Source organism: Aedes albopictus, chromosome 3, assembly GCF_035046485.1.
Source record: "Aedes albopictus strain Foshan chromosome 3, AalbF5, whole genome shotgun sequence".
Taxonomy (NCBI): Eukaryota; Metazoa; Arthropoda; class Insecta; order Diptera; family Culicidae; genus Aedes; species Aedes albopictus.
In genome coordinates this window covers 331278545-331303118 of record NC_085138.1, presented here as the reverse complement: position 1 = coordinate 331303118, position 24574 = coordinate 331278545, and the positions used below count along the sequence as shown (strand labels likewise).

The window sequence follows — 24574 nt, the reverse complement described above, 5'->3', positions numbered from 1 at the left end:
AGTGGTCCAAAGATGCTTTACATGCTCTAAGATATGCCTTACGAGGATTTTACGGGAGGTTTCACAGGTGTTTCGAGGCGTTTCAAAGTGATTCAAGGCGTTTCAGTACGTTTCATTCTGAACTGAACCTAAGCAGTATCAAGAGAGGTTTTGGGTGGGGCTTCACGGCTCTCGGATGAACTTTCACGTTTCAAGGCGTTACAATACGTTTCAGTACGTTTCGGGTAATGTAACGTTAGAATACATCATGCGAACCCCTGTTCATCTGGCTATTTTATTTGCTGTCTTTTTGTGGGTTTTTTGAAATAGTGAAAACAGCAGAGCTGCGAAATATCAGTCATGTCAGTTGACTTCTGATTTTGCACCACCGTCACTATCACTGTACGCCGATCAATATCAGAACGATAGTGACCGGCAACGACTTGATACTGATCCGCACTCCAGAGCACTATCATAGCAACTGAACTGATATTTTATCGATTTGATGATGATGATGATGATGATGGTTTCCATTCATTGTAGCACGGTACTAAGCCCGATAGCAGTGGGCTGTCCATCCAATGTGATTTGATCAAGCAAAACATTATAATTATACAACCAAGATCATGCAATTATATATAGTGCAAGCACTTCACATTGGAGGATGCCCCAATGAATGTGAAAAAGAAGAAGCTGTCATTAACTGATATTTTATCGATTTTAGCCAAAACTCAAAGTGTTTAATGACCAACATACGAAACTTTTTTTTTTATCTGTATTAACGAGATTTTTAGCCCCAGGCTAGATCATCTCGGGACCCACGCTTTACTTCCCTTCCGAAGGAAGAACCCACCATTGTTGTGAGTTTGTCGGGAGTGGGATTCGATCCCAGGTCCTCGGCGAGATAGTCAAGTGTTCTAACCATCACACCAGATCCGCTCCACTACATACAAAACTTGTTATTCTGTACCACATATTCAAATTTCATCACTTTAAGTGTTGATTTTGATTTTTAAACAAATTTTAAAAATGGCCTATCAGTGATATCTACCCGCCGCCATCGCAATCAGTCCAGTTGTGATGGGAAAAGAAAAGTGACGGTGACTCAACAGAGCACACGCTGACTTGGATCGCAGTCAGCCTATCAAAATCGGTGGTTTGTCTACCATTGATAGTGACAGAGATCAACTCTGGAAAACAGTGGGCAGACTAGAGACAACACGCATCGGAATCAATCATTCCCTGATGTAATTGAATCACCGAAGTTCTTTGTAGCATGTGGTTAAATATTAACCCTGCTGGAAGAGTGGTATTCCTGTCCTGTTTTCAACAAGGAATTTCAGAAGGTTTCGAAGAGGTTTTAAGTGGCTTCTGAGGCATTGAGGCGTTTGAAGTGGTTTCAGAATGTTTTGGGGCACTTCAAAGGCTTTCAACTGAGCTGCATAGGGTTTTCATAGGCATTTCAAAGCATTTCATGGGTGTTTCAGACGGATTCAGAAGAGCTTTATGACGTCCCAGACTGATTACACTTGTAGACCCGATAACTTCAAAGCATGAATTACTTCAAACACACTAGTCATACATATACTTACGTCCTATGACTTCTACAGTGTTTAGGGAACCTTAAATAGTATTACAGGTTATAATATTACATAGCGAGATAGTATGTTGATTACTATACGCTAGCATGGCGATAGCGTAGGCAATTCCTCCATCATTGCTCTGTGATCCTACGTGTCTGTGTTCCCTGGGCCGTTCTGCTGTTCGCCATAGTGCTGCTCTCACCTTTTAATAACTGTACATTGGTCGTGCAAAACAATTCTGTTCCCATTTCTGTGATGTGGAACCTTTTCGGTATGTGTTGATCTCAGTTTTGTTTGGGGATCCTTTCAGGCACTCAGATGATGATCAACCGATAAACAGATGCTCAAGTTTGCGGTTGGAAACCCTCTCTTCTTTTCTATCATCATTAAACTTAAGGATCTACTGTTGTGGGTTAACCGGTCGTTAGCACCAGGGTACCAGGGAAGAGGAGTTGCTGGATGAGATGCATATTACCATTCAAATGCTCTATTTTATCGCAGTGCATCAAACGAAGGTACGCACTACCCAGCCTCAGCATATGCCAACCAAACGAAGAAACCTCATTTCCACATTTGTCACAACTTTCTTACTCTTAGTCCACATTGCAAAGGTGTGTACCGTCAACTAACTAACACGGAATGCAATCATGTCGGTAATATGCATTTCCCAACTCAACACTACTGTGATGTCATCCAGTACACGATTGTGCTAATTCAGGGTGTAATATAGATTGATGATTCTAGCCCAGACGGTTTGAAAGTCAATCGTTCGGCAGTTGTGAAACAAATCCGATTTAAACTCTTCCCGAGGATGGATCATCACACTCGATTGACGACGAATCATCACGTCTCATCGACCGTCTGCCATTGCCTTGCATTGCATTGGCCTGAACGATATTATGTTCATAATTGGCAACTCAACACACAAGCCGGTGTCGTCGTGCAAATCCTTTCAACTCCATCAGCAGCCAGCCAGTCGCAGTCAGTCAGTGGCCCTAGATCGACACTCGTGCAAGGGGAAAAAGTCACACGCGCTATTCAGTCGCATGTGTTGTTTCTAATGGTTATTAGCCTTATTCGGTAGAATTGGCTTCGACTTCGCCGCTGGTCCAAACTGGCTGCGCTGCAGTTGACTGGTGAGGTGAAGGTGGAAATGTGTTCCCCAGCAACGCGCGGTGTCAGGTTAACGTACGATCTCCTCCTCCGACGACAAGAGCCTGATTGATGTTTGCAAACGGCAAATCGGACAGTTATATCGAATTAGAACCTCGTCGCAGTCTAGAGTGGCAGGCGGGCGCAAAAATGGTTCCATCAGATCCGGTGGCACTGATTGGCCCCGGCTGACTGTTGATGGACTGAGCTGCGCCGAAAAGTGGACGAGTTTGGATCAGGTTAACTTGGGTAGTCATTAGAAGCAGCTTCTAATTAACGTTAATCGTTGGAAATACGTGGTAGTTGAAGGTCACAATTGATGCTCGATTCGCGATGTTAGAATTTCTGAAAACAGTATAGCAAGGGAATTTCATACATTTGGTCATATCATCATTAAATTGCATTTTACGGTATAACCATAACTCTGCCATGAATCGAATTACACAAGAATCTTTCAGTTTACCTACATGCCACGTCTCTGCGTGACCAGTAATCGTTCTGATTCGTTTCACCTGATTTCGATTTCTCTTGCTTTGTGTAAAGCCGAGCAACAAGATCATCATTCATCCACTTTGGCTCCAACACCTACGCGAGTTCGTAACAAATCCTAACTCATGCAACCACACCTACATTTGCCTAACGACAAGAAAAAAATCCCGCACTTGGGGAGTGTTTTGATGGCGTGTCGCGTGAAAAGCCACATGTGATTGCCATAATCCGATTCGCGCCGTCAAAAATCACCTGTCCAATTTCCTTCTCTGCAGTGGTTTTAGCCCGGGTAGTAAGCACCCGTGTGGTGGTAACAAGCTAGTCACGTCTACTAGCATCCGATGCAAGTCGGCAAGCAATGCTGCTGCTGAGGCTGTGGTTTGAAAAGCAAAAGTGATGGATGGACCCCCTGAGGATACGGCATGTAAATACATCTCGGCTCGACAGACGGCGGCGGCAGCATGGAATTTGCGCATTTGATTTGATACCGTGTTAACATTGGTTCTGCAGAGCTGATGGTGGTGTCTGAAGTTTCGAATCGAACTGCGAACCTTGAGTTCCAGCTGAGTTGTGCGAATATTATCATATTTCTGCGGCTGATCATTGGATCGGGCTCATAACTTAATTAGTGATCTGGTTGGTGTCTCTGTCATGTCTCGACACTGTGATTTTTTATTTAGAAACAGTTTTTGCGACATTTAACATACATTCTTCAACGTGAAAGTAGCAATTTCAACAGTTTTTGTACCCGTATCTATTGCGTTATTCAAGTGTTCATCGAGATGCTGCTTTCATCTTTCGATAGTTAAACGTCCATTATTCAGTTTCTATAACCTGAGCATTCAAACTAAAATTAAGATCCTGACATCTTCCAGGTCTGCAAAGAAATGACCCTTTGTGAATCGTGTTAATTAGAGTGACTCAAGCCTTTGTAGGACCGAGCGACACATCTCATAGCATCAGGCTCAAAGGACCCTAGTGTCTCACAGTGGCAAAAACCTGAAATATTAATTGACCCTACGCAATTGCGCAATTTAAATGTATACAATAAATTTCTACATCAACTTGTTTTACCGTTTCTAACGTTATTTTCCCGTCAACTTCCAGGTTACCAAGGACTGCGGTGCACCGTGCCATTCGATGTTCTTCTCGGAGAACGAGCGAACTGTGCTCAAGTACTGGGTTGGCTCCTGGGCGGCCGTTTGCGTGGCCAGTTGTCTCTTTACGGTGAGTAATGATTCCCAAAACGTAATTCGATACCTGTAGCCTAGATGAATTTATAATCGTTAGTTAACGTAGTACAGCAACGGGAAGAAGAAAGTGGAGTGAAATGTATCTTCTAGAAAAAAAAAACGAATAGCTTTATTACCAATATTGCAATATTATTTTTCCTTGACCGGGATGGGTCAAGAAGTTTTGGACAGCATGCTCCATTTGATTTGACGTTTTTTTTCTCAGCTCCGTACTGAGGTTAAGAAAAATGCAACGATTTTGCAAATTTATTTCATGCAATTCTAAGCCTGAATTTCCCACGAATCGAGATAGGCCAATATATTTCTTACGATCTGCGTATTACCAATTAGAACGGCTCTTCCGTGTTCGAGATCGTCCCACGACGACACCCGCTTTCATCCTCTCCTCTTCGCTGTTTACCCTCCATGAATTACTTTAGATATTTCTTCAAGGAATATATTGTAGGAACTCCAGGCATTTATGATTACTGCAGACACGGTCTTCCCACAGTTTTTTCAGCGATTTCTCCTAGGACTCTCTCAAGAATTCTTCTAGAGATTTCTCCTGGCTTCTTGCTGTAATTATCCCGGCAATGCATTCAGAGATTTTTCCTGGGATTCCTTCAGGAATGATTGCTTCCATAATAAAAGAAAGACGGCGCAGTTTAGGGTGGTGCTTCGAATTCAGTTTGAAATTCTATTCCTCAGAATCTTAACTTGTTCTGTGGCTTAGTTGATTTAAGCGGCGGATTAGCGATACGAAGTCGTGAGTTCTAATCCCACCAATATAAGTGGTATTTTTTCACAAATTTATCTCTCAATTTGCCACACTGTGTTTTCAATATTCTAGCTCTTTCGTCCAAAATACCACTACCTATTCTTCCTCCAGGTATTGTTTTAAATAACCTGATAGGGATTCTTCCAATAGTTCCCTGATGGAGGTTTCTCTAAAAATTCCTAATTTGATTCTTCCTTGAATTATTGTAGGGATTCCTCTAGGAATCATCCTAGGAATTTTTTCAAGGGTTCTTACAGAATCGCTTTCGATGAATCCTCCAGGATATCCCTGGAACAATCGGTAGACTATTCCTAGAGGAAGCCATGGAGGAGATGCTGGATGAATAGCAGGAAGAAGTACTGCAGATACCGCAAAAACAGATCAGAATGAAAATCTAATTCAAGCTGCATGACAACTTTCAACCATTTTCAAAATATAGCCTTGGAACTGAATTCCGGAAAATCGGTTTACCGATTCCAAAATAATCATGGGCAACGGGTATTCAAATCATCATCAAATTAATACCAGAACTTGCAAACAGGAATGGCATTCCGCCCAGAAAATGTGCACAGTGCAGTTCATTTTCATATTAAATCCACGCACACTTGCACACACACACACTGAGGAGCATGCCATCCCTACATGCAAAATCATTAAGATTGATATGTCACGATGGTTTTTGTTTATTTTCGAAAAATGGACCTCAGAACCTCCGCATATTGGTTCCTGAAAGGCAAGAAGTATCTATCTATATATATAAAAAAAAGCAGTGGCATACGTGGGACCGCACATAACTTGCGAACGGATGGTCCGATTTGGGTCGTCTAAGTTTTGTTTCGTTAGTTTTCACCCAAGGAAGGTTTATGAGGCCAAAAACATTGGAAAATTGAGAGTTTTGAAAATCGGGTTTTCATTAATTTTGAACGGGGACTTGGTCTTGGTTAGAAACTTAAAAACGCAGTAGGCAAGACAAAGTTTGCCGGGTACAGCTAGTTTCGTATAAAACACAAAAATAACAAAAAATTACCCCGGAGCCGGTCTCCCGAAACATCCGTAAAACGATTTCCAAGACACTTAGTGACCGGGATGGGCATCAAGACATTTTTTTTTTCAATCTATCTGCTTAGTGCACTTAGGTCTATAACCTAAACTGTTCTGGTATCGAAAATTCACTTTTTTTTCAAATTTTCAATTACAATGACCTATTTTGAATTTAGAATAACTCCGGAACCAGTTGACAATAACAACAATACCCAGGGTCGGATTTACAAATGTGGGGGCCCGGGGCCACAGTGTTTTGGGGGCCCCATTTCCAGGGGTACATTTTTGCTTATATAAGATAAAATAAATGCAAAAATATTAATAATTCTTATAAGTAATGTCGTTGTGGAAGAAGTTGGAACTTATATAAAGAAATTTTTTTTTTGAGATTTTGGTCGTTGCTTTAGAGTTAGTCGTAATTCGTATGAGAGTCTTTAGAGAAATGTATAGAAAAATGTATATATATGCTATAGCAAACATCTTTGGGAAATTTCTAGTAAATTTTGTGCGCATCTGCTGGGGTAGTTTTTGTGAGTTCATGGTCGACTACCATGTTTTTTTTGTGGAGCTTAAGCAGAAAAAGTTCTAATTCGGCTGCCACAGGATTCTATGGCGACTTCCCGAAAAAATCCGACAAAATTATGAAATCAACTTCTGGGGAACTTCATAATGCAATAGAAATTCTGTCTTTTTAGGGGGAATTCGAATTGAGACTGTCATTTTTTTTTTGCGAAAATCCAGCCGAAGTTTGTTATGTAATTCCTAACTTCATTTTTTATAAAATGTCATGTGAAACTTCTAGAAAACCTTCATAAACTGATTTTTACAAAAATTGTTTATAAAATGTTTAAAGTGTTTTCAGATTTTATAGGAATTTCTCCACAAATTTCTTTTGCAATGTCCTCAAGAAATCTAAGGATTTTATCGGGAGTTCGCCATAAATTACATCCTAAGTGAAGAAAACTTCTTTAATTCAATTAATGTTTCAAGAATCCCATATTATTCCAATTAACTTTCCGAATGTTACAAAAAAATAAATAAAACAAGAATATTGCTGCAATTTTATTAGTAATTCTTGGAAAATTCTTCCAAAACATGTCTAGAATTTTCGACAGAAATAAACGCGAATATTCAGCAGGAACTTTTCAAGTATAAATTCTACAAATTTTATGAGTTAATCTACAGTTCAAGCGATGTTTTTTTCCAGGATTTCCAATAAAATATTATGGTCAATTGCACAAGATTGAGTAGTTCAAACAAAAAATTTTAACATGTTTTGGAAGAGCTTCGAAAGCTGCAGTCCTTCAAATAAGAATCACAATATATCACATTTCACAAGTAGGTAGTACATTAGTGACCCGATTTTGTCAACCCCTATGCGAAACACGTTTTTTTCTCTCCCTTAAAACTAAAAATTATTTCGAACATTGTATTCCTCTATCTTCTGTTTTTTTTTGGTACTCAGTCATTTTTTTTGTTTTACATTTTTATTCGTGAAGTGGGATTTTGTGGGGGCCCCTGAAATGTGGGGGCCCGGGGCCATGGCCCCCCTGGCCCCCCTTTAAATCCGGCCCTGACAATACCCTAAATTAGAAAGATATACGTTTCTTCAGTCAAAATTTGGTCACAAAATATTAAAATACATCAAAGATATAGTGACAAGAGAAGTTTTCTTTCCGCACTCTTGTTAAGGGATTGAGGGATATGAGATACTTGAACCACAGATAACAGGGATTAAGACTCTAACTGATGTCTATGAAAACGTATGTAAAGAATTGAAGCGTACTTCAACGCTACCAATGGAGAGTGCCCAACATAATAGCTTGTTTTGATGGCGTTGTCAATCATTGAAATGCATTAGTACATTAAGCGACGCTAGCGTTGAAATGCCAAAAACGGTGAAACCGAGAGCTAAAATAACAACAGGTCCCTACACTGAAAGACGGCTTGCAGTAATGTCCAGCATAATTGTTTTCAAATTTGCCATGGCAAAACGCGATCTTCGCCCTAAAAACGCTTCTCGTATTCTTTTTGTTTTCTCTCATATCAATCGGTTCAAAAGGTAGCGTGCGAACCTGGTGATCCCAAGGTTCTTGGCTTAAATCCGGTAGTCAACAAAAACTTGTTTGAATGTAAATCGGGTCCATGGAGAAATTGAATACATTAATCTGTTGAATTGAAATGAAACTGTCGTCGCGCACTTGCAATTCTAGCCACCGTTTCGTTCATTACTTTCGTTACTTCATCCTTTTTTGAGTAATATTAAGTTCACCGAAACAAGCCAATTCTCATGAAATGAAACTCAGTCTGCACAAATTTAGCGTGGTGTATTTAAATTGACCTTGCAGAATAATAATGTCAACCGCAAGCCCTTTTTAGTGTAAAAGTGCTGGGACACTAGTGCCACTCAACGGGCTCAACGGGAGCATTACGACAATACGGCATACTCTAATGTGACCGTTACAAAGTTTTAAACAAGGAGAGGACAAAAATGAACGTCTGTTCTCTGGGGTTAAATGTCAAAATCCTATTCAATATTTTAATTTAATTTAGATTTAATTTAATATTTAATATAATAATTTAGATCTCATACGTTCAGATACCTTTCAATGGTGAAGTTAGACCAGATTTGAACCGTACTATAGAAAACAAAAAAAATCTAATAAGTATTTCGGCCGTCAAAGTAAGAACCTCGGTGCCCACAAAACAGAAATAATCATATTTTTATCGATTTTGAATCATTTTTTATCGACGAAGTAATGTTCGAATGGTTCTGTACATAAGTTCAATATTTAAAAAAAAAACGGTGATAAATAGAAAAATAACATGATTATTTCAGTTCTTTGGAACCTAGAACCCTGCCGCCCGTGTACAGAGCGCATGTTTTTGTTAATCACACTACAGTTCAACTCTGAGCTTCTAAGAACAGTACTGGACATGGTAGAAAAAGTGCTAGTTGCTCAAGGTTTGTACATTTCAGCATTTAAGCGCCTTATGTGCTGGTACGCCACCATGGAAATCACTTCAATATTATCGTGGAAAAATGCCTCTTGCAAGAATGCCCCTGCAGGAATTCATTCTATAAGTTCAGCAAGATGTTTCTTCTGATATTCCTACGACAATTATTTTAAAATGTATATTTTCCCATGTAATTCCTTAGAATTTTCTCCACGACTACCTCAAGGAACCAATCCAGAAATTTCTTTCGGAATTCTTCCTAGATTTATCAATTATTTTCCTGAATTTTTAGAAATAGAAGTTTCATGCAAGATAACATAGAATGATTTCTGCAAGAATTACTCTAAAGAGTGCAATTGGTTTCTTTTAGAATGCAGTCTTGTCTATATTTTTTTGAATTTTTTTTTCCCAGGTATTCCTCCTGAGATTCTTCTAGGTATTCCTTTAGGAATATACCTTAGGCATACTACAAGAGTTTCTAAAGACATTTTTTAAACGGTTTATTTTGAAATGAATGCACGAGTTTTTACAGGAAATCTTTCAAAACACAAAATTCTTTAGAAGTTCCCCTGAAGACTTTTTGAAAAAAAAAATGCAGTTCAAGGAGATTTTTTTTTCACAGAGACTCAGAGATTTTTTCAGAGATTTTTTTGGGATTTCCCCTTGAATTTTCCTTCTAAAATTTCTTCAGGATCTCTCCGAAGATTCTCTCTGCAACTCCTGCAAAAATTACTCCAGAATCTATTCTTTGTCATTTTTGAATGACAAATTTATTCATAAATTTCTTCAATGTGTCGTTTAAGAAATTTTCCAGAATTTTTTTTTTACCCTGCTGGAGCTACTTCAGAAATTTCAACAGCTAGTACTTCAGGGTTTTTGTGAATTTATGTCTTCAGAAAAAGAGCAATACTTCTAAGTATTCCCACATATGTATCTCTAGGAGATTTTACAAGCATTCCTTCAGAAAATTTGTGTTTAAATTTAGAATAGTGCATTGATTTTTTTTTGTTTTTATGCAAAAGAGTACCAGCCAAAAAGAATCCCTGCACCGTCTAAAATTTATCCAGGAATATCGTCAAGAGCTCATCCAACATTTTTGTCTACAATTAGTGCAGACCTCTTTCAAGTGTCTTGTTCTTTTATGGATTTTTCCAGATAATTATGCAACAATTTTTCTTTGAAACTACTCCGAGATGTTCTTCTAAAAGTTTCTCATGACTCACTCAAAGTGCAAGTTTTCGGTAATGTCAATCCGTGTGGTCAATTATGAATTTCAAATAACTTGGGGAAGTAATGCCTGTACGATAGGCAAACAGTTTCAAACAATAAATAAATCGCTTTCGCTTTTTGTATATATGTACATCAGAGATGATTATATTTGCGGTTTAGGGGAAGATGATATAGATCGATGAGATTTGAATTACTTTATGACAACTAAGTTGCCGTGTCATTCATTGGTTCGGTAGCTGAGTTGGTAAAGCACTTGTCTAGCGAATAAGGGTCGTGAGTTCAAATCTCACCTGAGCTGTGGATTTTTCTCCAATTTAACCAATAATTTACCCATCTGTCCCGCGGCTGTCCCGCGTCAAATTGCACCACGGAAAATAGTGTAAAACTTTTGATTACATGCATCAAAATGGCTGATTTTTCAACCAGCAACACTTTATGGTGTGTAGATGATGCCATCAAAAATTCATAAGAATCGGTTTAGTATTGATGGGAATATCCCTGACGCGAGAAATTCAGATTTTGGAAAGCTTGTACAAACAAAGAATAAAAATAACAAATATTTTACATATATGTAACGCTAGAGCCAGAAATACTAAACCGATTCCAATGATTTTTTGTCTGTAGGTGGTGTATGTATGTAGAAATATTGTATTAAAATTTCATTCGATTTCGTGAAACGGATTAAAAGTTGTAGTCGTATATCTAGCCAAAAGTCGCAATAAGCAAAAATGTTTTATTGTATGTATTGTGACATTCAAAGTTTTCCAACTTTAGAAGTGTTAAGCCAAAATGGCTCAACACTGTCCAATTCTATTGAGAATCGCAGCAGTTGACAGTTTTATAGTCAAAATAGTGCAAACAGACTTTAAAATAGTTAAGAAGTGTATAAAATTCACTCTGAAGCTGTTTTGAGTTACATAAAAATAAGCAGTCAACCGATTTTGATGACTATTTTATCACTTGATATTTATTACGTTGAGAACTTAAAGTCAAATTTTCGGACGTTCTAATAGTAAAGTTATAGTATTAACCATTTTCCAAATGAGTGTACAAGATTCCAAAAATCTAATATTTTCGCGTCGGAGTTATCTCCGCCAATACTCAATCGATCCCGATGAACTTTGTATGGCATCATCTACACTTAGCATACTGTTGCTGGTTAAAAAATCAGCCATTTTAATGCATGCAATCAAAAATTATGCATTGTTTTCCGTGGTGCAATTTGGTTCGGGACACCCTTTATACGTTGAGTTATTTGAAATTCATAGTTTCTCATGATTTTTTTAAGGAATTAAGGAGGTATCTTACGGAGTTCTTCAGGAATTTCTCCAGGTATAACTTTATAAATTGCTTGAGGAATTTTTGTTCGGGAATGCCTCTACAAAATTTTCAAGAATTTCATCTGGCAATCTTCAAAGATTTCACTAGGAGTTTTTTAGGGTTTCCTTCAGACAATCCGACAGCAATTAATTTCAAGAATTCTGGAAGAACTCCTGAAAAAAATTCCAGAGGATTATCTGGAGCAGTTTTTGCAGGAATCTGTAAAGAAATGTATCCTGTTTCCGACGAAGCTGCATGAGCGATTTACAAAAAAAAAACCTGTAGTTATTTCTGCGGGAATACCTGAAGGAATTTCTCGAGGTACTCTTGGAAGAATCATTGGAAAAATGTCCAAAGGAATCTTTGTAGCATTGTTAAAGGAATGTTTAGAGGAATTTTTGAAAAACTTCAAGAAAGCTTTTTTTGAGAAATTTCCTTACTGAAATTCCTAAAGAAATCTGAAAAAGTTTCCGGATAGACTTTTGGAGGAATCCCTGAAGGAATTTCAAAAATAATTCAAAGAGGAATTTCTGAAGGATTTTTTGGTTCAGTAGTATCTCTATAGAAATCTCAGGAAACACTTTTCAATGAATATCTCGAAGATATCTGAGGAAATTTCTTTGAAAAATCTTGAAAAAATCCCAAGAGGATTCTCTGACGAACTTCCCGGAAAAATACCTGAAAAATCCCACCAGGAAACCCTGATTCCTAGAAATGTTTATTGCTGAATTGTTAGGAAAATTCCTGGAGATATCCTTTGATAAAACTCGTGGAGGATTTTCTGGAAGTATTTTGGGAGCAAACTGAGTACTTATTTCTGAAGGGAAAACCTGAAGAAATACCTGTAGAAACGCTTAAATAAGCTTCTGTGAAGATCTAAATATAAATAAATTTACCAAAATTCCTTTAAGAATCCAGGGAGAAATTCAAATGCATGTCCTTAGAGGACATGCCGGTGAAATTTCTGGATAAATGCATGATTATATATCTGGAGGTAATTCTGTAGAATGGCATGGATCGATTTTGAAAGGAATCCATTCAAGTTATATTAAAGAAATGCTAAAAAAAATTACGGCGAAAACTTATGAAGTATTTTTGAGTGAACTTTGTAATCGGAAATTTCCAATTCTGGTGTGGCGTACTTGATGGATGCTTCCAAAGGGTCTGAAATTCGTGGTCTACTTAGTTATGACTATAGTACCACTTATTCGCCATTGTTAATTTTCCCCAACAGATCACGTTCATAAAAGATGGTTGCACTCATTTACACTCCACATTTTACCCAAACTAAGGTAGAAATAAATCATTTTCCTTAAAATGTCGGCTTCCTTGCACCCTTTTTTGCCATAGTGTACCAGTTATGGCTAATCCCATAAGGAATGCATGCAAATGGTGCAAAACGGAACCGAAGTTAAAAAATGTAACCATAACTGGAACATGGTTCCTATCATTGGCACACGCTGTAATAAATACTAAAAGTAGTATTGGCTCCGTTTCTATATTTTTCCTGTAAAATATGGAAAACAAGTTATCTTTTAACATATTGATGACATTCGTTGGTCTTCTCGTTATTTTTGTACACATAGTTTTCCCTAGGTAGTGCCATAATTGGTACAGGCACCCTATTTCATTTTTTTTGGTCCCGAGTAACCCCGATGACACCACTGTTCTAGAAAGTTGAAGAGGGTTTCAAGAAGTTCCAGAAGGTTCTATTGAGGTAGGGACGACCACAAAAATATAAATTTCAGGATCTAGGAAGTTTCAAGAAATTTCAGTAGATTTCAGGAATTTTCAGGATGTAGGGTTCAAGGGAGTTTCAAGGCACTTCGAGGCATTTAAAGTATTTGGAAGTCTACAAGGGTCTCATGCGGATTTTTTTGGGGTATACGGCGATTCGAGGAGTTTTGATGAGTTTTAAGAGATTTCCAGGAGTTCTAGAGTTCAAAGGGCTACTGTTAAGTTTAAACTAGGGATGTCTACTAGAACCTCAGGGAATTTCATGGGTGTTTATGGGAAGACTTCAGGGATTAATGAAGTTTTCTGATGCATTTAAAGGCACTTCAGTGGATTAAAGGTTGTTTTAGCAAGCACTGTACTGTCAGGCAAGGCATTTGGAAGCGTTCAGAGAGGTTTCAAGAAGGTTCAACAGAATTTAAAGGGAATCAACAAAGTTGACCAGGGGGGAATTCTGATAGATTTAAAGGATCTGCAAGGAGTTTAAAGGTATTCAGTACTTGGGCTCCGCATGGTATTCTGTGGCTGTAAGGCATTTCAGTGAATTTCAGTGAGATTCGGGAGATTTTAAGCGTTTGAGCGACTTTCAAGACGGACAATGACACTTTGAGAGATTTCAGGGGATTTCTGGGAATCTCTGAGGGACATATGTAATGTTTATGGAAAGCTTACAGCGGTTTCAAACGGTTTTTCTAAGAGAGTTCAAGCCAATTTAATGTTTACCAAGGTTTTCCAAGATATTTCAGGAGGTTTCAAGGGGTATTGAAGAGATTCAATGGGGTTTAAGGAAAATATCAGGAACTCATAGGAGGATTTCTGAGCGGATTAAAAGCGTTCAAGTTTCAGGGGATTTCACTGCGTTTCAAGGAGTTTCCGACCTTCAGCAGAGTTTATGGGAAGTCTACGGTGGTCTCCGAGTGACTTTCTGAAGTATAAAGGCGTTTCGTTGAATTTCACGGGGTTTCAAGGTGTTTCAGGAGGTGAAGCCTAAGAGCTAAATGGAGGTCTACAGTCTAGGAGTATTTCTAAGGGGCAATTTTTTTCAATTCATTTCAAGGAATTTAATGACGTTTCTTGAGGTTTCAAGGTGTTTCAGGTGGTCTCAAAGGTCTACAGATTAAGGTAAGCCTACGGGGCTTTAGGGAGTTCTCTGGAAGGGCAAAAATATGTCCAAAAATACTCTGATGAAGAAAATGGTGCTACTCCCACGGAACACCTTCTACCGACTTCCCCGTCCTGTCAATTAATGGTCTGTTGGTCGTCCAACTAGCTAAACATCGTTTGGCCGCTTGTTCTGCGGATTTGTTACGTTTTGTTCGGTTCACCTCGTGCCGAACACCGCCGCCACCGCCGCCACAAGATGTACGACTTCCGCCGCTGAGCAAACTCCCATTGGAACCGAGCCAAAAACGGCGAGCATGCTGAATTTAAAATAATCACGCGGGAAAAACAGCGAGAAATTAAACGAGAAGCTCACGTTTCCTACACACAGACCTTAACTGAAACGTGAGTAGTGGTGTGGTAGGCCGTTTGAGTCAGCATCAGCAACCGGGGTCCTACCTCGCACGTTTGGACCCACTGCACTGCACTGTGTAGAGATCAGCGGCGGCGGCACTGGGGTTGACTCGCGTGTGCTTCTAATTAGTGCAGCACGGAGAAATTAATTCACATCCGTTCGACTAATTAACGCTGAATGGCAAACTTTCGGACCGAGATATTAGGAAGTGGTTCACCATTTATGGCTGCTGGGGTGGTTAACGAGAGGACGTTACGGCTTCTGGAATTAACAAGCGGTCAGTTTATTTGGTCAACAAGTGGATTTATGAGCGCCATTTAACTGATTTAAAACGTTCGCATTTTTGGCTCACACATCAAAGGCCTGACAGGTTTCCAAATTGGCTATTAAGCCCTCTGTCCGTCATTTGAAGTCAAAATTATTCCACCACATTTGATAAGATATGTAAATCGAAAAAAAAATAAACATTCTAACAATTCTTACAGAGAGTTGAATAAATTTGATTTTGAAAGTATGAAACAGTCCGGGAAGAATTTCGATGCTTCTGGATAAACATCTGTATGAAATCCTGATGTTATTGTTGAAGAAACTCAGAAATATTTGCATATATTTTCATGCAGACTGAAGCTCACCCCACGGTCAACACAATTCATGTCATAAAAAAATAAACACTGGATTCAAAATGTATTCTCCCTTTCCAGGTCCTAACGTTCATGATAGATTCATCCCGCTTCCGATATCCGGAGCGCCCGATTGTGTTCCTGGCCATCTGCTATCTCATCGTCGGATGCGCTTACGTTGCCGGGCTCGGAGCCGGTGATTCCGTGGCGTGCCGTGAACCGTTTCAACCGCACATCAAACTCGGTCGGATGCACATGCTGTCCACCATTACTCAGGTAAGCACGTCGTCCGTCGATGTCGTCAATATCGAGAGTTGACATCTTTACAGCCTCGAACGATAATAACCGAACATTTCTCACGGTAACCATAGGGTCACCGCCAGTCGACGTCCTGCACGGTCCTGTTTATGGCGCTGTACTTCTGCTGCATGGCTGCCTTTGCCTGGTGGGCTTGCCTAGCGCTAGCCTGGTTCCTGGCGGCGGGTCTCAAGTGGGGTCACGAAGCAATCGAAAACCGATCCCATCTGTTCCACTTGGTGGCGTGGGCGATTCCGGCGATCCAGACCATTTTCGTGCTCGCCCTCGGCAAAGTTGAAGGTAAGTTCCACCAAAGGCCACATCATTAGGACACGCCATCATTCAACGAGCCGCCAAGTTTGGTATCTTCCGTGCTGTGGGGATATAAATCTATTGGTTTTATGTTGCTGTAGCTGTAGTGCAACGGAAGAAGTCCCTTCTTCTGTGGGATGCGCTTCGACTTGCGTTAGGAAAGCTATTTCTCTTGAAGTCAGTGGAGCAATGGAATTTTGTATTGAGGGTTGAGACGGGGAAAGGAAGACCTTTGTCGGAGCAAATAATTGCTCCGGATAGAAACACTTTGTAGTGTAGTTTCGTTATGTATGGGAGTGATGCACGGTATGCGTGACTACGACGGCTAAACGAGGTTTGCCATGGCTCGTTTGGCTGATGGATGAAAGTTGATTGCATTTTCAGGATGAGACCTAAAGATAAAGAATTTACTTGCAAATTTTCGGAATATTATTCCTGGATGGTGTTACAAATATATGAGCAACCCAGTTTTTTATGTGATTACCTACAAACTTTGCATGCATTTTAAATGTCATACAAATTTTGCTATTTAGTTGATCTCGCGGAGATTGGCCCACTATTTATTTCTTGTTTTAAAAAATGTTTTGGTGGTAATTTTCTGAAAACCCTGGTATAAAAAGTGAACCAAATGCATTTGCTTGCTCAAACTGCTGGACCCCCTCATTAGTTAGAACCACAACCATTTCTGTGAACTCCTTGTGTTATGTCAGTTATAACTGTTATAACTAGAAAGTTTCTTCAATAACCCCTTCAATGCATTGCAATGTGTTGGAAAAAGGAAAGAAAGAGTTACTACATATTTGCATTTATAGAATTGGGACGGCCATATCGAATTCGGCCACCATCTTGAATTTATAGACAAAAACTATTTTTTCTCAATGTTTACAACCACTTATTTTCAACACTTTGACATCATTCGATACCAGAGCAGAAGGAAATCTATCTTCTATCTATCTATATATATAAACATGAATTTCTGTCTGTCTGCCTGTCTGTCTGATCATTATGCATTCGGTAACAACTGAACCGATCGGTGTAAAATATTGTAGGGGAACAAAGCCCAAAATGCCAAGATGGGGTAAAATGACCCAACTCATAAAATCATTCCTAAATGGGACTTCATCATTACTATAGTGAATGGTGTCAAGATATGCTTGCATCGAACATTCTTCTAGAAGCTAGGTCACCAAACCCACGAAAAATCTTTTGATTTCCCAGTGAAAATTGCCAACTTCCGGTTTTTCGTTCTTGCAATTAAGGTTTTCTGGTGATTTTATTACCAGCCTAGCGTTTCCAACTAGATTGAGGCACACATGGAGACGCATGGTTGTTGATGTCTACGCTTTCCATGTTAGGAGTCATTCAAATATTACGATCATCATTTTGTGGGGAGGGGGGTAACACTCCATTTATTGAGTATACGAAAAAAGTGGAACAGAGGAGTCGGAAACGACCGAAAACTGATGGACGTAATTTTTGAATGTTTTCATGAAGTGGCATCTTACCCCATGGCAGATGGTCGTTTTGCACCACTTCCGTTTTACGAATAAGTTTTTAAAATCGCTAAAAATCGATGAAAATACAATAGTTTAGTGAATAATTTTGCTTAAGTATCGAGCAAATATTGTCTAGTTGCTGTTACCACTTTGAAAGCCTAACAAATGAGGCTAATTATCATTGAAAACGACGAAAGTTTGAAAAATGGCATTTTACCCCACTTGACCCTATGTATGTGGGTATGTTTGAGGCCGGGGATGGTTCTTAGCTTGGTGTGAGACCTCTCCGGTCTCTGGAATGGGGGGCTCCCATACAGATGACTTTGCGGGGGACGTCTCTACGGAGCTGCATGTCAAAAAAACACAGTAGACAGGCAGTACGACGTTTGCCGGGACAGCCAGTAACTTATAAATACCATACCAACCTGTGATTTTATACCAAATATTGTTGTTGCTATGTTTTTACACGAAACGTTGGAAGAACATCACAATAACCATTTGGAGGTATTTGAGCAGAGTTTGGTATTGATGTGGTATTTGTTGATTAAACAACAATAACAAGTTTCGATATTACATCATGGAACTATCGACCAAAAGTACAAATTAATAACTAAGAATGTTATTACTTTGTAATGCAATACTTTTTTGGGTAACAAATACAGCACTTTGAGTTTTAGTTATGCATTCATTATTGCAAAATCAAGACATACTATTCCTCTGGTGTTGTTTATACAAAATTAATATTCGTTTTTGATATTTCGCCTCTTATTACTTATTACCCAACAAAGAGCATTTAGATGTTTTGATACTTTTAAGGATTTGTATACCGTCTAGTCCCGTTGGCTTGACCGCATCTAATCTGAACACTTTTTAATTTGACATCCTTTTAATTTGAGGCTCTAAAAAAGAGGGAGAAAAAGAAAAAACAGGAATAAATAAACTGCACATCGTTCAAACTATCAAAGGGCTACCACCTGTGTGTTTTTTCGATGCCCACGGGATTACTAGAAGTTCAAATTAAAAAATAAACCCCGTTGGCCTGCATGAGGTGTTGTTCAAACCAACGGGGGTAGACGGTATTCATATATTATTAGAGAATGGGTGACAAAACGTCGAAAGACAAAACGTCGAATGCCAGAACGTCGAAAGGACAAAACGTCGAAGGGACAAAACGTCGAAAGGACAAAACGTCGAAAAGTGTGAAAGTGCGCAGTTCAGTGTGGATTTTTTTTTTTTAGATTTGGTGTGAATTTAAATCGATCCTGTTGATATCCTGAGAGGGGTGGCGATACAATAGATCCACCAAGATGCCAGAATGATGAACTGATTAACTGGGATCCACGAACATTGTCTCGTTATCTCGGGACACTGCCCGAGCGCTGAAGGTCAGTGACTCATTTTGCACTCTATGATGTTTCAGACCAGAGTTGAAACCACCAGCTGAGTGAAGATTATTATGAGGATACTTAGCATTGTTGAATTAGTACCATATCCTGTGAATATCGGACGAATTTCGGCGAAGGACAGCTATTTTAGGTACAAATTTGATTCTGAATGAGGAAGGCATTCCCTTTCACCCCTTACGTTGGAATGAAAAGTACCGGCAAGTCGTGCCGTAAACCAATCGCCCAAGAATCCCCATCACCACCCTAAAAGTGCCAGAGATCCGGCCGACGATAGCTATAGGCCACCATCGTAGCCATGCTGAAGGAAGTTGTGACGTGACGCTGAAAAATTGGAGTAGGTGCCACTGACAATGTGCCACTCGCTGTGTTGCATTTGAACGCGTTCAATTTGCGTTAGTTTAAATACGGCACACTGCTTGGCACACTGCGATCAAACATTTGGAACCCTGGTACCTGGTAAACTGAAATGGTTATGTTTCTGCCATTTTTCACCAATTCTAGCAATCTAGCTGATTCGATTCACAGAACATACTCTCTACCGAGAGGGGAAACCGGTTCGATCACCGTGGATTGCGGAAAATCCGGATTTTGGTGCAGAATCTTAATGCCCGATGCCACAATGTCCCACTTCATTGTGGTGCATATTTTCGCGCAACACCGCATGTATGCAGATGCGTCACTAAGTCTTAAATAGAGCAGGACCATGGTCAGATCATGACAGACATAGTATTTGATGGCACAACAAAGCTCAGTTCATTTTTGGCTCGCGTTCAGTTCAAATACAACACTGGGTGCCAGTAGAAAAGACACCGAAAAAGTTAGCAATGGTTCTGAATGGATAAAGGCAGTGCTAATATTCCCTACCCGCGAAGAACTGGTTAAGATACATGCCGACCCTAAGGTGTTGTTTCTGGGAGTCTCAGAAAGGCTCCCCTGTAAACTAGTTGGCTGGTACAAGTGAAAGAATGAGTTTCCCTAAAAGAATAAGGAATTCACTATTTGCTCATTTTCGACGTTTTGTCCTTTCGACGTTTTGTCCCTTTCGACGTTTTGGCATTCGACCTTTTGGCATTCGACGTTTTGGCATTCGACGTTTTGTCCTTCGACGTTTTGTCCCTAAGCCATTATTAGATGTTATGCTCCTCTGTTCTGGGAACTGAGACATTTTTACACAACATTTTTCTCATATCAAGTATTGTATTGTGCAGGTGTAGGTGGCATCGTTCGCTGATGGAACACGAGTGAGTGGCCTCATCAGCAACAATAACACTGCGCTGCCGTAATTCTGCAAAGTGACGTAAGCGACATTGATAGTTTTGGCCCATTTTTTGGTTATTATGCATAAAACTTTTACCCATTCTCTAATTGTCTTTCCATAGATGATAGATTACGACTAGATCTTGCATTCTAATACAGTAGGCATACCACAGAGTTATTTTTACACCAGATATTATATATAATATACCAAAAAATATCGACATTTTGAATGGCGCTTACGTCACTCTGCAGAATTACGACAGTGCGGTGTGCATCCGTATCTGTCCGTCAGTAAACCTGAATGAATTACGGGATCCTCTCTGGAGCCACCATGTTGAACATCTTCAGGTTTATTGCTCTTCACGATGTCTTGTAGAGCTACCTCAATCCCAGGTTGTCTGAATATCCCTGATGCAGTGCGCACTAGGAATCGACGCACTCCTCCGTCTCTGCCAGAAAGCTGAGAGCTTGCTCTACCAATGACCATTTTGCAGGTGTATATTGTGTGGCAGGCACAGAGATACTCTATGTCCAAGAAAGTCAAGGAAATTTCCATTACGAAAGGTTCCTAGGCCGATCGGAAATCAAACCCGTCACCCTCAGCATGATCATGCTGAATACCCATGCCTTTACAGCTGTAGTTATATGGGGATTAAAGGACATTGTCCAAGAAGCGTCAATACATTAGAAACAATGCAAGACTAGCTTGTTCTAAAAACTGGAAAATCTGCACTCATCTTTAGATATCTATGTATTAGCGGTGGTAAGAAATTCATGATCATACCGATGTGTAGAAGCTCATAAATTTCCAGTTTTGAACACGACTGAATAATTTCAGAATAATTAATCAGTCACTGCGTGGAATAAACAATTCTTTTTGGAGATATTGTTGGGGACATTTAAAAATAGATAATTTTAAAACAATTCTATTCAAAGTTTCCAAGAACGTATGCCTCAAACATGCCACAGAAAAAAAATGCGATCGCGCAGATAATTTTCTATGAAACCATCAGGAGAATGTGTGGTGGAATCTGCCAAGATTTCTCAAAAAAAAAAAAAAAATACGGTAATTTTTTTTTTTTTTGAAAAGTTTTTTTTAAAAAAGATTCCGTCTGGGACTCCTTTAAAATCTTTCACCAGGATCCCTCCAGGAAACACTAATGCGATTCATCCAGAGTTTTTAAGGAATACCTTCTGTGGAGTTCCTGGATTTTTTTGATTTTTTTTTCCAAATCTTCTCTAGGTCCTCTAATTTCGAGATTACTCCAAGAGGGATAAATTGCTCCGTCCAAGATTAGCCCAGCAATATTTCCTGAGATAAGGCCAGAAAATCCTTCCGAGGTTTCTCCAATTTTTTTTCTAGGATCCCTCTAGGATTTCCTCCTGTGATTCCTCAGGGAGCTACATCTGAGATTCTTCTGAAGTTCATTCTAAGGTCCTTTTAGGAGTTTCTTCTGAGGAATGGGTTTCATCTCAGGAACTCCTTCTTGGATTCCTTCTGCGATTCCTTTTGGGACTACAAGGTATTTATTTCTTCTGGGCAGTGAAGAGAATTGTCAGACAAAAGAGGCACAAACCAAGCAACAAAGAAGGCTTGACGATTACTTTTTATCCCTACTGGTAACAGATAATGACATGATCTCGAAAATTGTTGTTGCAGACAAAACGGAAGCTAAATTTGTTGCGTACTTTTCAACTCGTGAATAATCAATAATTACAAACCCAAAGTCGAAACTGTTTGATGATAGAGCTTCACCAGAGTTGCAGTGTTTACCGACTCGAAGTTACCGTTCGAGAATCGCAAGACTCAAAAATCTCTAACCCCGTGGTGTACGATATTTATCCTATTATTTTCAAGTTGGAACAAACTTATGTCGCATTGGGTGGATTGTCGCAACAAATACAGATTGCGACATTGTCATTATTGTTGCGTGATGGTTGAACTTTGATTCACTGCTTCTTGGATTTCTCTTGGAGTTCCGGGGATTCCCCAGTGATAGTATAAGATGTTGCATAAGATGTTAAAGCGGAGGCAATATGCGTACAATTTAAATGCGCCTAAATGGAGGCATGCACGCATATGGCCTCCACATTATCATCTTATCATCTTATGCAACATGTTATACGATTACTGGTTGTCTGGGTCTTCAGGAATTCCATCCGAGATTCTCCTAACAGCTTCTGAGGAAAACCAGAAGGAACTTGCTTGAGTATTCCATAAAGGAACTCCTGTAGGAACTGTAGAAAATGAGAACAATAGTATTGAATGTTAGAATTTAATGTTTGGGAAGTTAACCACGAAGGTCACACTAAGCTACAGTTGTTTTTATGAGGAATTCGATAAACAAAAAACTGCAGCTGGAATTTCACAAAATAATCCCTTTTAAACTCCTGTCCATTAGAAACATCTGAAGGAAGAGACGAACCAGCCAAGGGCTGAAAGTCTCTTTAATAAAGACAAATCAATCAATCAATCAATCTAAAGGAATTCCAGAATTAACTTTCAGAGGCATTCCAGAAGGATTTGCAAGAATTCCAAACGGAACTCTTGGAGGAAAACAGAAAAGGGTTCTTGGATGAATCCTGGTAGAGCTCCTGAAGAAATCCTGGAAGCAGTTTCTGGAAGAATATCAGAAGAACTTTCCGGAATAAATTACAAGAGGAATCCCAGAAAAAGTTTCAAAGGGGATCCCGAAAGAAGATTCCGAAGAAATCCACGAAGGAGTTCCTGAAGAAATTCTAGAAGCAATTCCTGTCAGAAGTCTAGAAAAAAAAATCCCGGAGAAATCCCTGATGGAGCTCCCGAAGGAATCGTGGAAAAAGTTTCTGGACAAATCCCAGAAGAAGTTACCGGTGGAATTACTGTAGAAGAAGTTCCTGAAAGAATCCCGGAAGGAGTTCCATGAAAAATCCCGAAGAAGTTTTTTGGAGGAATACTGACAGAAGTTCTCGTAGTATTTCTGGAAGGATCTCATAAGGAATTCCTGAAGAAATCTCAGAAGAAACTCTGGGAGGAATCTCGCATGGAATTGCCGAAAGAAATCTCTGACAGAATTTTGGAAGAAGTTTCTGAAGGGATCTCTTACCGAATTCCCGAAGAATCCCCGACAGAACAAGCTAGGCAGACATCTAGGATCATTACCATAATGTTTTTTTTTTCTGGAACAAGGACAAAAAGTGGATGATGCGAAACATGTCGAAACATCTGCAGTTGAATCACCAAGTTTAATTTACTTTCGACTTCACTCTGGTGTAAACAAATGCATAACGTTTTTCTTTTCTCAATCATTCCATCTGACGGCATTCTGTTCACACACCCCAATAGTGAAAACGTTATTCCATGCAAATGCCACCCTCTCGGAACTCGCACTCACCCAACCGATGTGCTTTGCATAAAAATTGTTTTCACTTGCAAATATGTAGAGGTATGTCTCTGCTCTACTGCTCTTAAGTCACATTTCCAGACGGGGAGGGAAAAACTTAGCATCAACCCATTCGACCGAGTGTTGTTCTCCTATCATCGCGTGCAAAACTGACTGACATCATCGCGTGAGCCTGAGAATCTGGTTAACCGCATGCTCCCTGGCTAACGAGTCGAGTAGGTACCTCCGTACCTACCCAGTACCCATATCTATGGTTGAAATGAAAAGTGCGACGAAGTGCACAACAGCTGTCACACATCCGACTATGATGACTACGGTATACCCGAGGGCGGGCGGGTGGAAAGCAGGCAGCGGTGATGGTCGTTGTTGATCATAAGTTGCTCTTTCGGCGCCTTACCAGATTGAACTCCACTGGCAGGCAATGATATTTCTCTTTTTTCTTTCGCCAACTGATGGCATCTAAATTGAGCATACACACATAGACTGCTATCTGCGAAACGCGTTGCAATAAGCGTTCGTGAAGCTCGTTGATGGGTCTCCATGTGCCAACATCATCGCATGGCTATATCATCTGTGTGCGAAAGGTTTGACTTTATGGAACTTGTTGAAGAGTAACCCACAAGGGTGAACCACCATGAAATGGCAAACATTGCAAACTACTCGGCGATGACAGCCGATGATGTCTCTGCTCATAGCTCGGTTGTTGTGCTCGTTGGAGTGCGGCCTGAAGATGATGGCTTATGAACCGGTGGTGTTCGATAGCTGTAATCAGATACTCTTTGATGGGATGC

General features: G+C 39.7%; 1 protein-coding gene across 1 annotated transcript in view; it reads left to right on the top strand.

Moving 5' to 3' along the window:
• Positions 1–24574, top strand: part of LOC109427049 (frizzled) — a 354513-nt gene that overhangs the window by 103222 nt on the left and 226717 nt on the right. The window contains exons 2-4 of the mRNA XM_062842923.1: positions 4311–4430; positions 15714–15908; positions 16004–16229. Of these exons, the coding sequence (XP_062698907.1) occupies positions 4311–4430; positions 15714–15908; positions 16004–16229 (541 nt within the window). The remainder of the gene's footprint in view (positions 1–4310; positions 4431–15713; positions 15909–16003; positions 16230–24574) is intronic.